The 17404-nt window shown below is 38.7% G+C and overlaps 1 protein-coding gene across 1 annotated transcript in view; it reads left to right on the plus strand.

Moving 5' to 3' along the window:
- Positions 1–17404, plus strand: part of COL4A1 (collagen type IV alpha 1 chain) — a 117365-nt gene that overhangs the window by 50012 nt on the left and 49949 nt on the right. Inside the window, exons 25-30 of the mRNA XM_087953225.1 lie at positions 2389–2557; positions 6875–6967; positions 7066–7170; positions 9227–9324; positions 11938–12088; positions 12862–12975. Of these exons, the coding sequence (XP_087809351.1) occupies positions 2389–2557; positions 6875–6967; positions 7066–7170; positions 9227–9324; positions 11938–12088; positions 12862–12975 (730 nt within the window). The remainder of the gene's footprint in view (positions 1–2388; positions 2558–6874; positions 6968–7065; positions 7171–9226; positions 9325–11937; positions 12089–12861; positions 12976–17404) is intronic.

Here is a 17404-nt window from a genome sequence, read left to right on the forward strand (position 1 = left end):
TGCTGCACCCATGTAGTGACGTCGACAGGTTATATTTGCCCAGAAAAGCAGGCGGCAGAGGACTTTTGCAAGTGAAGCAGACAGTCAAAGAAGAGAAGCACGCTCTGGCAAATTATGTGAAAGACAGTGTTGAACCAGCTTTGATGGAGGTCAACAAGAGGAAGTTGCTCAAAGTGCAGCAAACCAAAAATCAATATAGAAAAACAGCGATGCAAACTGACAGCTGGTGTAACAAAGCACCACATGGACAGTTCCTTGAAAAGATCCAAGGAAAAGTAGATAAGGAAAAGAACTGGTTATGGCTGACCAATGGAACACTGAAGAAAGAAACAGAAGGCCTGATTCTTGCAGCCCCAGAACAAGCCATCAGAACGAATGTAATCAAATCCAGAATAGAAAAATCTGCTGATGACCCCAAATGCAGACTCTGCAAAGAAGCAGATGAAACCATTGATCACATACTGAGCTGTTGCAAGACAATAGCTCAGACTGACTATAAACAACGTCACAACACAGTCGCTCAGATGGTCCACTGGAACTTGTGTCACAACTACCATCTGCCTGTAGCAAAGAACTGGTGGGATCATAAGCCTGAAAAAGTGGTCAAAAATGAGCATGCAAAACTACTGTGGGACTTCCGAATACAGACTGACAAAGTTTTGGAACACAATACCCCGGATATCACGATTGTGGAGAAGAAAAAAGTGTGGATCATCGACATTGCCATACCTGATGACAGCAGAATCGATGAGAAACAACTTGAAAAAGTCACCAGATATCAGGACTTGAGAATCGAACTGCAGAGACTTTGGCATAAACCAGTGCAGGTGGTTCCAGTGGTAATCGGCACACTGGGTGCTGTGTCTAAAGACCTAGGCAAGCACTTAAAAACAATTGGCGCTGACAAGATCACCATTGGTCAGCTGCAGAAGGCCACCTTACTGGGATCTGCGCATCTGCCGATACATCACGCAGTCTTAAATACTTGGGAAGTGTTTGACTAGTGATTTGTGATACGAGACCCAGCATGGTTATCTCGTCTGCTGTGTATACTATCATTTTTGTGTAGAATAATAATAATAATAATAATAATCACCACCACCACCACCACCACCATCATCAACATTATCAACATTATTATTATTATTATTATTATTATTATTATTATTATTATTATTATTATTATTATTATATAATATTGGCTACAGTTACTTGACTATTGTGAAATCCAGCAACATTTCATTGCCTCTTCATTACCAATTTTCGCCATGAGACATCTTTCCAGATGGACACAGAATTATGGAGCTGGGAGGGACCTTGGAGGCCTTTTGTCCAACCCCCTTCCCAGGACAGGAGTCTGTGATGTCCCCTGTTTATATTTGTTCTCAATACTGTACTTGTGGAACGTCCATAGTGGACATCCTTCCTTGCTGCCTCATCATTTCCTATCATAAAGCATCCAGTTCTTATTATTGTGAGTGGAATAAAGGGGAAGCATTTTTCAATTCAACGCTTTGTCAGCATAATTATTAAGCCTAATTTGGAACAAACATCAAATCCATCTCATTGATTACCTGCTTGCCCCTAATAATTGCACCAAGTGAATTATTCATTAAGATAAATTTTATGCTGACATAGTACATACCTTCTCAAGAAGCATCAATCCCAGGATTACCAAGAGCCTTTTTTTTCTGAATCAATTCCAATACTATGTTTTGCGATCAACTATAATGGCTCCTGAACTTTGCTTTGCCTGCATTTTTATGAGAGCAGGTAATGTACTGAGCAAATCCTTTAAATAACAGAGGTTTTAGAAGTGGAGACAAATCAACTATAAACAACCAGTTTCTATTGTTATGGATCCTGTGTTTGACTTTGTTTATGTGGCCTCTTGACCTTGGTTCCTGTGTACCTAACCCTAGTAGGCATGTCCAGAGACCCTGGGAAAAGGTCTGTTTAAAAGAACTGAGAGAGTCTCTATTAGATTCCCACAGATGACTCCACCCTGTGTGCTAACTCCATGTTTCTGGAGGTTGTACAGGAAGAACCTTCCCCATCCCCAAATCTCCATAACAGACTGGATTTCATCCTGGTCCAGACTTAGATCAGGAACTATTCAGCGAGTATAGAAGTGTATATCAGTTCTTCCTGGGGAGCAGGAAATTCTTCCTCTCCCCCACTCAGTGGTGGGATTCAAATTTTTTTACTACCGGTTTTGTGAATGTGGCTTGGTGGGTGTGGGAAGGATACTGTAAAATCTCCAGTCAGAGGTGGTATTTGCCGGTTCTCCGAACTACTCAAAATTTCCGCTACTGGTTCTCCAGAACTGGTCAGAATCTGCTGAATACCACCTCTGACCCCACTTACTTTCTTCTTTCCTTAAACCAGGGGACCATTGGATTAAAAGGAGACCGTGGACTCCCAGGAATAAGTGGTTTACCAGGGCCCCCTGGAGACAGAGGTTTCCCTGGTCCTCCAGGAGCTGGGAGTCCTGGACCACAGGGTGATAAAGGAGAAAGCGGGCTTTCTGGAATCCCTGGGAACCCTGGACTTCCAGGTAATATTATAAAAGTAATGTGCATACTCGTTTTTAAAAATGGGCAGATGGTCACCGTATGTACTACATTTTGCAGTGATTAAAATGAGTGTTACATTTTGTGTTATCACAGACATAGCAGCAGAATTGGCAGCTATTTATGTAATATGGGGATTGCCTTTGTGATTCAAAAAGACAAATTCTTCAAAACTGTCATTATTTTGACAAAACAACCCACAGATTATTTTAGTGGAAGAAACAAGGAAACCACTGGGGGAAACAAAAGCTAAGATGAAATATTCTAACTTTTGTAACTTGGAAATCTGTTTCTTAAGATATTTTAAAAGTCCTATCTCTGAATAATAACATCATTTAAATATATGGTTTCCAAATAGTACCCTTTTATGATATATATGCAAACAAGATTTACAAACCTTGTCCACAGCAGTGTTTCGCAAACCCAGCAGCTCTAAGATGCATGGACTTCAACTCTCAGAATTCCCATCTAGCATGCTGGTTGGATTTCTCTTCGCTGACGATGTAAAGCTATTCAACACCACAGACAATACTGCTACCCTTCAAAAAGACCTTGACTATGTATCAGAATGGTCAAACAAATGGCAACTTCAAATCTCAACAAATAAATGCTCTGTCTTACATATTGGCAAAAAAAAAAAAATCAGAAAATAAAATACAGGCTGAATAGTCAAGATCTTGTTGATGATCCAAACTCTGTCAAGGATCTTGGAGTACTCATCTCTAATGATCTAAGTGCTAGAGCCCACTGTAACTACATAGCCAAAAAGGCATTAAGAGTTGTTAACCTAATCTTATGTAGCTTTTTCTCTGGTAATATTACACTACTAACTAGAGCATACAAAACATTTGCTAGACCAATACTCGAATACAGCTCATCAGTTTGGAACCCACATTACGTATCTGATATTAACACAGTTGAGAAAGTCCAGAAATATTTCACAAGAAGAGTTCTCCACTCCTCTACTCGTTGCAGAATACCTTATGCCACCAGACTTGAAATTCTAGACCTAGAAAACCTAGAACTACGCCGCCTTCAGTCTGATCTAAGTATAGTATATAAAATCATACATTGCAATGTCCTACCTGTCAACGAATACTTCAGCTTCAACCATAACAATACAAGAGCACACAATAGATACAAACTCAAGGTTAACCACACCAAACTTGATTGCAGGAAATACAACTTCAGCAACAGAGTGGTCAATGTCTGGAATACACTACCTGATCTGTGGTTTCTTCCCCAAACCCCAAAAACTTTAACCTTAGACTGTCTACTATTGATCTCACCCCTTTCCTAAGAGGTCTATACGGGGCGTGCATAAGCGCACCAACGTGCCTACCGTCCCTGTCCTATTGTTTCTTTTATTTTTTTATTTTTCTTATTTATCCATGTATTCATAACTATGCTTTTACTTATACCTATTATCTTGTAAGCAATTGACAAACCAAATAAATCTAAATCTAAATCTGCTGAGATTGAGAATATTGTTCTATAGCAGGGGTGTCAAACTTAAGGCCCACAGGTTGCTTAAATCTGGCTGTGGAGCCACCCTGGAAACAGCAAAGGACTGGCCCATGATGCTTCTGCCAGCAAAAATGGAGATTGGTGTGGCCCTCCCAAGCTCCGTTTTCTTGGGCAGAGTGCTGGAGCAGACTATCACAGGAAAGGAGAAAGAGAAAGAGGAAAGAGAAAAAGAAAAAGAAGGAACAGTAACAGCAATAACACTTAGACTTATATACTGCTTTACAGTGTTTTATAGCCCTCGTTAAGCAGTTTACAGAGTCAGCCTATTGCCCCCAACAATCTGGATCCTCATTTTACTGACCTCAGAAGAATGGAAGGCTGAGTCAGCCTCGAACCTGGTAAGATTTGAACTGCCAATTTTCAGGCAGCTGGCAGTAGCTGAAGTAGCCTGCAGTACTGCATTCTAACCCTGCACCACCATGGCTCATGGGGAAATGGGAGGAGAGAGAGGAAGGAAAAAGAAGGAAATAGGGGAAGGAAGAAGAAAGAACGGAGAATGAAGAGGGAAGGGAAAAGAAGAAAAGGGAAAAGGAAGGAAGGAGATTATAATGAAAGGGAGGGAGGGTGTGAGGGAAGCACTTGGCCCCCAGCAGCTCTCCTGCCCTTTCACCATCCCCTTGTCTCCTCCTCCTGACTTCTCCTGATGGTCTCCCATCCTATTGCTGAGAATGCTTTGGTTACAAAGCTAGGTCTCCTTGAATGGAGAAGGAGTGGGCCTCCCTCTGATCCACACACTTTGCCCTCCCCCACACACCATGAGCAACCTGGCCAAGGACAGCAAGAACAGCAGCAGCCTCAAGGAGGAGGTAAGCGCAGCTGGGCACCCCCTCGGGGAAGTGGGGCTGAGTTGTCAGGTCCCAATGCCCTGGGAGCTTGAGGGCAGGATTGGACACTTGCCCTCCACTGCCTAGGGCTCTGGACAGCCTGCGTCATCATCTGAGGGTCCAAGGGTTTGGCATTCTCCTTGGTCTCGTCCTTTGCTGGAGACAGTGGATCCCCCCAGCCCCACCTGGACCACCACATGCGCCCCCAACACAAGTGACGTTGAGCTGGCCATGCCCAACTGGCCCCTCAAAGTCAAACACAACCTTCATGCGATTCTCAATGAAATCGAGTTTGACACCTCTGATCTATAGTAAGATAGAATGATGACTTGCTGGGTCTTAGAAACCCATATTTGCTCTCCCTCCCCCCCCCACACACACACACAAAAAAGGGCTTCACCTTACAGTTTGCTGTGAAGAAATAGACAATGGAAAAGATGCCATCTATAGATAGATTGTACTAAATAACTGTTGCTATTTATATATTGTACTTCTCTTTTCATGTATTTGGGCACTTTTTCCATTTTCTACACAATGTGGACCTATAAAATGCAAGAATTGTATCTAATTATGCAAATTGATTCCAGAATATTTGCCTTTTAGATTATGTAATCTCTGTTTGTCTAATACATTGTTTAACGTGTTAGACAAGCAGAGATATGCAACACCTTTCCTTTTTTAGTCTTCCTCATCCATTATATAAAGCAAGAAAACATTTGCCTGCATTTGTAATTTTGCTAAAAACCAGCGATTTTTTAAAGTAATAATCAGTAACATACTCTTTGTGTGGCTGTTGTGAAAACAAGTAAAATACAAACCAATATTTTTAAAGTTGACATTTCTGGGATATGTCAGATATGAACTAAAGAATTCTGAGAAAGCCACAGCAATGGCTTCGGGTCATCTAAAAATTTGAAATTAAGGTTGATTCATCAAAATAATTCAATTTAGGGAGTATTGGACTCCCCAAAGAATGTATATGAAAGGATGGATATCAGATTTGGGTTTTTTTTAGGCTGGAGTTGTAAAATATTGGAGGACTTACTGACACATACGATATGGTCATGTGATCATTTCATATTTCTCTAGGATAGCAGAATCATAGAATCATAGACCTAGAAGGGACCTTAGAGGTCTTCCAGTCCAACTCCTTGCCCAAAGCAAAAGTCCTTATACCATACCAGACGAATGGTTATCCTATCTTCTCTTGAAAACCTTCAATGATGGAGTACCCACATCTCTGCAAGACAAGCTGTTCCATAGATGGCAACCTGTCCCATTAATAATATATTAATGTATATTATTACACATGAGAAAATCTGTAAATGTTATGTGAATGTTATGTTGAATTATATACCAAAGCTTTGGACATTGCTCATTTCTCAAGAATTGCAGTTGTATGCAGTTGTACGCATGGGGGTGGCAAAAATAATGATATTAAGAAGTTAATATAGTGGTATTAAGATATTAAAAAATGGTTATCAAAAATACATGATCTATCTGATTTGGAAAAGCATGTTTTCTATCAATCAAAGGATGCAGGAATATATTTTACTGTGACAATGATTTTGTGATATTATAATAGCAAATTAATAGAAAACCAGTCACTGTTGATAAGTATAAAATATATTATAGATTTATTTTTCATTTTAGTTGTATTTTTAGTTTTTACTTTTATTTTTTAAAATCTTTTTTAAAGATTAAAGATGGGTTTCTTATTATAAAGTTATTAATAAACCTGAGGAAAAATAGCGTGTTAAGATTGTTTCCCCGTATGTCAATCTTTACATGCTATCCAGAGAGAAGACGTAGTGAGCTGAGTAGGATTTATTTTCCTGTTGCAACTGTTGTATAAGTGAAAATAAATATTAGGACTTAAATTATATATTCTGAAAAAGTAGATGATGTATTTGTTAATTTGGTATATCCTTCTATGCATTTATTTACAAGGCCCCAAAGGTGAAGCTGGACGTGTCATTTCCCTGCCTGGTCCCCCGGGGGCCAGAGGTTTTCCAGGACCTGATGGAAATCCAGGTCTCCAAGGTATTTTGTTGTGTTACGATGTGGAGAATGTTCTTAATTGTTCCATGATTCCTTTTCATCAGAACAATACATGGCTTATTTTATACCTACCTCCACAGGTGACAAGGGAGATCCAGGGATCCCAGGAAGACCTGGGCTGCCAGGTGAAAAAGGTCTGGCAGGGCCTCCAGGAATTGGGTTTCCTGGCCCTACAGGGCCCCCAGGTACTATCTTACTTACACTATAAAATGAATGACTATTTGAAGAAGATTATTTGAGGTAAATAGAGTACGTCCAAAATTTCAGAAATCCTTTCTTCTATGCTGGAGATGGGGCCAAAGCAAAAAATTTCAAACATATTTTAAATTATGAATATCAAAGAAATGAGATGTCGTTGGATAAGCTAACAAAAAAGTTAAAAACTTAACATTTAATACCATGTATCAATATTATTTTGATTTAAAAAATTGGATTTCTAAAGAAGCTTCCCAAACTCAAATAAATGCAGCCCATTTCCTGGGTTTTCTTTCTGTTCAACATACTATAGACCGATCTGCTCCCACTTTATAGCAACAGCATTTAGGCTTATATACTGTACCACCCAATAGTGCTTTACAACACTCTCTGAATGATTTAATGATTTACATTATTTGCATATTGCCACCCACAATCTGGGTCCTCATATAAAACATCTTTTACTGGCATGTATATAATAGCAGCATTGACAACAGGCAGAAATCTTTGTGGAAGCATCTCATCATGGAAACACCACCAGCTGTCCTTTTTATATAATACTCATACATGGAAAAGGACTTTGGTGGAATTACTTAAAAGGCGAGGGCAGGGGGGTTTTCAAGGTACTAAGCAGCTCCATGGCTGCCTGCTCCTCTGTGCACCCCAAGCAAGGTCACAGAGCCACGTTTCCATGCCTTCCTTAAAGAACAAGAGAGGGGGACCCCTCCTTACCTCTGGGGGGTGATGGCCACACAGGATGGACTTTATAATACTTGCAATATAGATTTTGTAGTACTGTTGCATTGATGAACATGGGTTTTCTTGTATTTTAAATTCACATTTTGAAAAAGCATGCATTTTCAAATGTATTGCTAATAATTTGCCATAAATCTTAATCTTCAAGAAAAGCCTTTCTTTCAGAAATGAGGATTGGCAAGAGAGCATTTGATAGATTTGTAGATAATAGTTTCATTTTTAGCTGTTCACAAACCTCTATGCACAAAGCAAATATTCAAGCCCAACCTTGGGAAGCGTGAGAATGTATTTTATCCATACCCTTATCCATTCTGATGCAAATATTTCTTTTATTTTTATTCAGAATACAATGCTCTTTTATATGGCTATGCTCATATATTATTGGATGCTTTAATTCTTGTGATGTAATTGGACGGATGACTTTTACTAAATCAATCAATTTTTACTAAATCAATCAATTTGTTGTGCTGACTATAAAAGTAAATCTGAGCCATTTTTCCAGGTTTCCCCTTTTCATAGGAAGACCCCGCTTTATCACAGTACTCAAATAAATAGTTATTAAATGATTTTCTGACTAGTTTGCTTATTGGAAAAAGTAAGCCAAGACTGAACCTGGAGCCAGATTTGTCCATCAGGAGAGAATCTTATCTTTCCATTAGGTTTAGAATAGAATAGAATAGAATAGAATAGAATAGAATAGAATAGAATAGAATAGAATAGAATAGAATAGAATAGAATACTTTATTGGCCAAGTGTGATTGGACACACAAGGAATTTGTCTTGATGTAAATACTCTCAGTATACATAAAGAAAAGGTACATTCATTAAGAATCAAGAATAATAATGTACAACACTTAATGATAGTCATAGGGTACAATCAACAATCAAATCACACTAGGAAACAGTATGAATAGTCAATATAAATCGTATGGATACAAGCAACAAAGTTACAGTCCTACAATCACAAGTGGGAGGGGATGGGAGTGATGAGAAGATTATAAGTGCAGACTTTGTAAATAGTTGAACAGTGTTGAGGGAATTATTTGTTTAGCAGAGTGATGGCTTTCAGGAAAAAACTGTTCTTGTGTCTAGTTGTTCTGGTGTGCAGTGCTCTATAGTGTCGTTTTGAGGGAAGGAGTTGAAACAGTTTATGTCCAGGATGTGAGAGGTCTGTAAATATTTTCACAGCCTTCTTTTTGACTCGTGCAATATACAGTATACAGTATTCTGACACAACTAGGTGTTTAGAACAACATCGGCAAATCTTTTGCAATATTATGCATCTTGTAGGCTTTCCTGGTCAGCCAGGTCCACAAGGTTCAAGCGGAGGGAAGGGAGAACCTGGTCCCCATGGTGCGCCAGGTGCAGCTGGAGCCAAAGGACAGAAGGTAAGTGCCAGAGCTTTGATACTGATGAGGGCCTTCTTCCATGCCACCATGCTCTTAGGAACTACACCCCCACCCATTCTCTGCTTTTAGCCAGGCTTTAAGTATGTCTTACATATTGGCAAAAAAAATAATAATCAGAAAATAAAATACAAGCTGAATACTCAAAACTTTGTTGAGGATCCAAACTCTGTCAGTATTGGAGTTCTCATCTCTAATGATCTAAGTGCTAGAGCCCACTGTAACTACATAGCCAAAAAGGCATTAAGAGTTGTTAATCTAATCCTACGTAGCTTCTTCTCTGGTAATATCACACTACTAACGAGAGCATACAAAACATTTGCTAGACCTATACTCGAACACAGCTCATCAGTCTGGAACCCACATTACATATCTGATATTAACACTGTTGAGAAAGTCCAGAAATATTTCACAAGAAGAGTTCTCCACTCCTCTACTCGTTGCAGAATACCTTATGCCACCACACCTGAAACTCTAGACTTAGAAAACCTAGAACTATGCCACCTTCGGTCCAATCTAAGTATAGTATATAAAATCATACATTGCAATGTCCTACCTGTCAACGAATACTTCAGCTTCAACCATAACAATACAAGAGCACACAATAGATACAAACTCAAGGTTAACCGCACCAAGCTTGATTGTAGAAAATACAACTTCAGCAACATGATTCCTGTTTGTTGTCTTTTTTCTCCGAAAAAAGACAACAAACAGGAATCATGTTGCTGAAGTGTATGAATTATGCAAATAAATGTTTACTTGCATAATTTTGGGTGCCAATAAGACAAATGTTAGGGATGGCAGAATCTGGTTTTGATTTCTTTCTGTTTATTTTTTTCCCAAGATCCCAATTTATACATTTGCTTAATTTTAGTACAGTGTTACCTTGGTACTTGGTGTTAATTCATTCGGGGGGGTGACAGGTATTAAAAATGATGAGTCCCAAACAAACCACATGACTTACCATTTAACTCTTTGTTTCGGCTGGGAAGAATTTTCTGACTGCCCCTTTTCCTGTATCAGCAACCTTCCCAACATGTCCAACTTCCTGTGCACCCTCTGTGGCCATTCCCCTCCTTTTGCAGCAACCTTCCTAGCATGGCTGGCTTCCTTTCCATTCCCCACAATTGTTCCCCCCTCTTCATATAGACACATGTTGAGTACTAAACAAAGGCTGAGCACTGGGACAGTTTCATGTCAAAATGCGTCTAAAACCCAGTCAATGAGTTTTAAAGCAACTGCATACTGAGGTACTACTGTACACACAATAAAAGGGTGCATTTCACCAATTTTCAGAATACCCTTTTTGTATTGCACATTTTTACCTTACTCAAATATTTGAGTTTATCTTGACAAATTTGAATTTGGTAAATTCATTTTAAAATGCTACTTCAATGAATTCTCTTCTTTCCTTTTCAAAATTGTTATTTACACTGAGAACCACACTTACATGGCTCTGCTCTCCCAGAGTTTACATACTAATCCTGTGTTCAAAATAGTTAAAATTTTACTTTTAAATTGTGTACAACAGGGATAGATTTGTTTCTTAACAATGAAGGTGTGAGTACCATAGTAATATATGTAAGCACTGAACGTGTGGCAAAAGCATTAATGTCATTTTCTTTGTGGCCTACCTATTTGTGTATGTTATCTCTCTATAGTTGTGCTTCTGCTTACTGACTTAAAATGTGGTCAGCAAGACTCAGTTCTGACCCAACCATGTTCTGCCCTGAAGCGGTCAAGCTTTGCCAGTGTCCTGCCAAGATTTGCATCCCACCAAAGCTCAGTAGGGCATTTCTCAAGTGTGACTCAAGTGAATTAGTTTACTGTCAAAGTTCAGTGTGAAACACGGATTGCATCATGCTCTTTTCAGATTTCAAATTCAAATTTTCAAATTTCCAATTCAAATTGAATCAGGTTTATTATGAATTATTTAGATTCTCCCAGGCTTCCTATGTACTAGGTTTTCCACATATTGGACAATATTGTTGTTGTTCAGTCCTCAAATGGGAAAATTAAGTAGAAATACTGAAACAATGCTATTATATTGCCCCTATTTCTTCTTTTCATTAGGTTATATATATCTAATTCCTGCAACCATTCTTCATGTTTTAGCCTCCATTAATGGATATATATATCCATTATTCATAAATGTCCACCAAATTGGAGAGTATATAATTTGCAGTGGCTTGGGTCACTTGCATATTTATATTGGCATTATGATGCAAATTATATCAATTCCATCATTTGTAAAATAAATGAAAAGCCTTGCCTCATGCCAAGTCTGTTGGATCAAGGTCCCTTAAAATGAGGCTTCACTCTCTGCTTATTTTATTAGCATTTTAACTGCTAATAAAGACTGCCTAACTGGTTCTATTTTACTGATAGAAGACAATATTTGTAGCTCAGGGTTGAAAGGTGGAATCCTTGGTGGTAGAGATGCTGATGTTGCCTAGTTTGGCAATGAAATATTGGTAAAAAAGCCACCAAGCTCAGAGAGCCAGGACCCCACATGATTCTACTTTACTGGTTTGTTATGCGTATGTGCATTTCAATAATTCTTCTCAATAATGCTTTATTGATTTATCTGTTAAGGGTGAAGCTGGATTAGGCCTCCCGGGTCCTAAAGGGTTTCCTGGTCCTCAAGGACGAAATGGCATTCCTGGACCAAAAGGTGACCAGGGATCTCCTGGTGTGCCAGGGGAGAAAGGATTTCCTGGCACACCTGGTCTGCCAGGATCTCAAGGTGAGGCTGCTGTGATTGACTACAATTTATGATACAGAATTTTTTCCCCTGTGTATGCCATACCTTTTGTAATTAAAATAATGCCAGCCCTGCCTCGGCCTGGACTCCTAAGTAAAAATGATCCTGGCCCCCATTTCTTGCAAAAGGTACCATTTTATTAGAAGTCAAGCAAACTGTGGTAAAGCAAAGCCAAAATTCAAAAACACACACCAAATTCCCCAAGTGTAACGTTTCTCCCTCTTAGGTACTTCCCCTTACTGACCTTCATCACTCAATCAGTTCCAAAGGAGATATTTTCGAATTGGTCATCTCGAGTGTGAGCTGTTACCCAGCCGCATTCCATTCTCAGTTGTCTGACCTTGAAGCTATGTCTTAGGAAGCCACCGTGAACCTTCCCCTCTCCCATCCAGAGTCTATGGCAGACTGGTATCGAGTGCAGATGTGAGGTTGCAGTTCTGACAAATAAACTGAATGGTGTAAAACCTCACTGGAAGTTTAAATGGCTTAATAAAGCTCATTTCCTCTTGAATATTTCTTTTGTTCTCTTTTACATGAGAGGTCAATTTTATTCCTACCTTTCGTTTTTAAAGTGTGACAGGTACTTTCTCCTGTGATTACTATGTCTCATAATACTTTCTAAGCTAAGTAGGACTTCCTTTTAAAGTGTTTATCACATTATAAAGGACTTATCATTGGTATCTTTAAAGACCAATAACTTTTGAAATGGATAACATACAAGTTAACTGGCTATACTTGTTTATTTTTCAAATTAGGTGAATCGGGTCCTCCTGGATTACCAGGTGTACAGGGCGCTCCTGGTGAACCCAAAATAGGCTCTCCTGGCCCCCCTGGCACTCCAGGACAATTTGGGCCTCCAGGACCAATAGGTAACTTATTTATTTGTTTCCATCACCATTAATGTTGATAAATTGAATCCTTAACCTAACCTGTGTTGAAATGTATCCTGCACATATTGTGTGGTTTGATGAAAGGCATCAATATTCATATTTCTAATTTTTATTAAACATCCCAACCTGATGAAAACCAGACATTGCCAGGAGCATGTGGGACAATGAAACAAGTCAACAAATATTTTATTTCATTAATGAACTTTCAAGCAAGGAAGTTGTCCCCTTAGATACAAATTCACATTTGGTCGGTGGGAATAGAACATCTTGAAAGAGTAACTGATCTTAATGCTTATTTACTGAGCCAAATCAGGGAAGAAATTGTCATGTTTCTGCAAATAATTGGTATGTATTAAAGAGTTAGCATTTTCAGATTCAGAATGAGCACATTCAATACTGTGATGACTCCGCCAGATGTCAGCTCGGGGGAGAATGAACCAGTTCTGGGCACATCAGGAGCTGAGTTGATTGATGTTTCTGAGCAGCCATCTATGAGGGACTTGGCTGAAACACAGCTGCAGCAGAACAGTCTGAGGCTCCAGGTGGGGAAAGCTGCAGTTGGTCAGTGATGAGGAAGAGGAACTGCCTTCTGCCCCCGATCCAAGAACATGTAGGACAGAGAAAAGGCAGGAGCAGAGAAGGTCAGCCAGATTACTCGCTAGGAGAAAGGCCCTTCTTGACGGGCTACACTGGAAGTTGGTTATTTGCATAGCGTATAGATGGAAGCAATGCTGGGAACAGTACATTTGTTTCCTAGCTGTGTGCTTTCTGGTCATTGTGATTCCTGCCATGCTTTGGATTGAGACCATGCATTGACTTGGATCATGCTTGGAAACTCTAAACTTTTCTTGCCTCATGAGCAATCTTGTGTTGTGGATTTATGTTTGCCTGGTGGATTCATTTTAATTGAGAAACTTTCAAGTGCTCTGTGGACTAGCATTAGTTTGTTCATGGCTGGATTTAATTGGGACAGTTTGGGTTTTTTGGTGAAGGGAATTGCTGGGGAATATTAATAAACTCACTAAACTACAGTTACATGTGTGTGAGTGAGCAGGACAGCACAGATACTGGCAGCTCTGAATAATTTTTCAAAAGATCTTAGTAGTTGAGGAATTGTTCACATATTAATTGCTGGGGTCTTTGCCCAAATAGTTAATCATGCTTTTATTTTGGAAATTAGTAAAACAGTAACATAGAGCACTGGTCGAAATAGACACTACTTCCTGTGTAGATGCTAATCCTTGTTCTGTTATATTTCAAATATAACAAACATCCTTTGTGAGTGTCTGGAAGAACAGAAATAAAGGGCTGTTCTCAGAGCTTTAGTTTCAGTGGAGACATTCCATCATCATTGTTTCTTAGAGGCAGATTCTCAGTTGTGTGGGTGTGAAGGAATTCACTAGATTCTGCTCAGGCTGTATCTGTGGGTATGGTCCTTTTCCTATCCTTATATCCGTATGTCCTTAAATTATCTCTAGCATAGTTATTATAACTTAGTAAATTCATATTAATACTTCTTAGTTGGTTTCTAAAAAATAAAGGTAGTTTGAAGTTTAACAACTGGGTTTTATATTTCCAGATGTGAGGGGTATTAGCATCACAAAAGCATTGGAAGATACTTTGATACAATCTACTAACATTTCTTTATTTGAAAAAAAAATCCTAATGTAGGATTAGAAGATGCTTTAGAAAACACCTATAGATTTTTTACATGACTTCCGGTTGCGGCGCTGCAGTGGAGTGGGGAGAAAAGAGCAAGTTCTGCTCTCTCATCCTCAATCTGTGCATTCAGAGGCCCCGTGAGGGGTGCATAGACCCTGGAGGGGAAGACAAAGGTGTGAGGAAGCCCGAGGAGAAGTTTGACGGTGGCGGCGGTCAACAGCTTCGAGGGAGACCCCATTTGCTCCGACATGTGAGTGATCGGCCATCTCAATGGCAGACTGAAGCATGGCGCTTTAACTCAATGAGAAAGATACCAGAGTATGAACAGCATTCCTGACATCACTTGGCAGATCCGATCAGAAAGTGAAGTAGGCAAAAAGTGAAAGAAACGAGGAGAGAAACGGCTGAGAGAGACAGCAGAGAGTCTTAAATTAGCGGATGGAAGTCCAAATGGAAATGGCGATCCGGCGGTGAAAGGAGGGAACCTTTAAGACGATATTGAAGCCAATTTATTTGACTAAAGATAGACTGGTGTTTTGGACTTGTTCTGATGAATTTGGAGTTGATTTTAGACTGATTATTTAGGAATTTGGAGCCTAATCTGATGGATTCATGACTTGTAAAAGAAGAAGAACAGTGGAAAGAAGTAAGAGACAGAATTTAAGAACGGAAGTGACATTTTGAGATTATACAGAGAGAAGAGAAGCTGATGTAACAGATCATGACTAAATGAAATGTGAACGGATAAGGAAAGGAAAATGAATGAATAATACTGGACCTTTTTCTACAGAATATAATTAATAAAATAACATTTTGATTAAGGTTTGATTGAATTTATTAGGAACTTAAAAGTTTAAATGATATGAAATTGTGAAAAGATTGATGAACTACTATCCTGATAATTATTGATCGATTGATTATTAATAGTTAATGAAATAAGTAAGGTTATATATATAAGAAGTGGAATTTAGATTTGTTTAATCCTATATTTTAATATCTATTATCTGTTTAAAAGAAACTGAACCCTATAGTTAAGGATAAAGAATATAGTTGATATATCATAATATAATAACTATAATATAGCTGTATAAGAACAATTTATAGTGATTATACCCTATTCGATTCTATTGTACCCTTTTGCCCTTTTCCTCTTTATTTTTATATTATCCTTCCTGCCCTTCCTTTTGCTCTCTCTCTTCTCTTCTCTAATATTGGTGATCCAGCCAACCCTAGGCTTTATATAAGATTGAATTATCTTTGAATAATACATAATACTATAAGTTGGAGCAGTGATAAGATATATTTTAAGGGAAAATACTGAACAGAATTGACAACGAAAGGGAAATTAAATAGTGAATGGTAAAGTGGGAAGATATTTATAACAAAGTTAGGAACAGGTACTACGACAACAACCCTGAAAAGGAAAAAAACGATTTCTGGTTCATCAGTATCCATTGCATCTCCAGCAGGTCAAAAAACAATAGAAGGAATGCTGAACATGGAAAAAACAAGCAACACTACCAACATGCAGATGATGCAAGCAACATTATCTGCCATTCAGGAAACGATGCTTAAAATGCAAGAGACAATGGTAAACAACCACACAGTTATGAAGACAGAAATGGAAGAAATGAAGGGTAAGATCCAAAAACTGGATGAGAAGATAGGAATGATTCAACAGACAATAGAGAAGAACGAACAAAAAATAAGGAATATAGAAATCAAAGCTGAACAAATAGACAAGAGACTGGAAGGGATGGACAGGAAGGTAACAGAGATGAACCTGGAGGATTCGATCATCCATCTCGAAATGGAACGTGCAACATTTTATTTGAGGTTCCAAAATGTATTGGAATCCAAAGATGAAGATCTAGGAGCCATAATGTCCCACCTAATAGCAGAGGCATTGCAAAGGGACCAACAGGAAATAGTGAAAGAATTGGATGAGGTCTTTCGAATTCACACAAACTATGCCAGACAAAACAATCTGCCAAGGGAGGTCACATTAGGTTCGCCAGGAAAAACATAAGGGATATTGTATATAGAATTACAAAGGATGAGCTGATAGTGTACAAAGAAAAAGAGATCACAATCTTGAAACAAATCCCGAGGCAGGTGAGAGAATTAAGGAAGTATTATAGACCCCTGGTGATACTTCTGAATAAACGAAATATCTGGTTCCTGAAGGAATGCTGGTGACTTAGCAAGAAAGAAGAGTAAAAATTGACAGCATCAAAAAGGTGCACAAATTTTATGACCAGCTGATAGAAATAGAGGAGGGAGGGGAGTAGCAAAGAAGAATCGGAAAGCAGTAGTCAAGAGGACCAACAAGAAGACCAACAACAGGGAATACAGGAAACGGACCAAGAAGAGAGAGGCAAAGAAAAGAGAGAATACCCAAGGAGAGAAGGATTAAGAGTAAGACCCCAAAGAGAAGCAAGAACCAACAGAAAATATAGGTAGACTCAGAATCAACAATGGAAGAAGAGATTAAACTACTCTCAATAAACTCCCAAATTAAGAGAAAACAAATATTAACTAAATTAACTAAACAAAATATTGACATTATATGCTTACAGGAGGTACATATCCAAAAACAACACAAAAAATATTTAGAATACCCCAAGTTAGGTTTATTATTTACAGCATTAGCAGATCAAAAGAAAAGGGGGTAGCAATTTATGTAAAAAAAGGGTAAACGCAAAACAAATTTATGCAGATGAACAAGGCAGAATTTTAATGATAC

The sequence above is a fragment of the Notechis scutatus genome, chromosome 1 (genome assembly GCF_049901735.1).
Source record: "Notechis scutatus isolate UNSWTSFEM ecotype Mainland chromosome 1, rNotScu1.2, whole genome shotgun sequence".
Taxonomy (NCBI): domain Eukaryota; kingdom Metazoa; phylum Chordata; class Lepidosauria; order Squamata; family Elapidae; genus Notechis; species Notechis scutatus.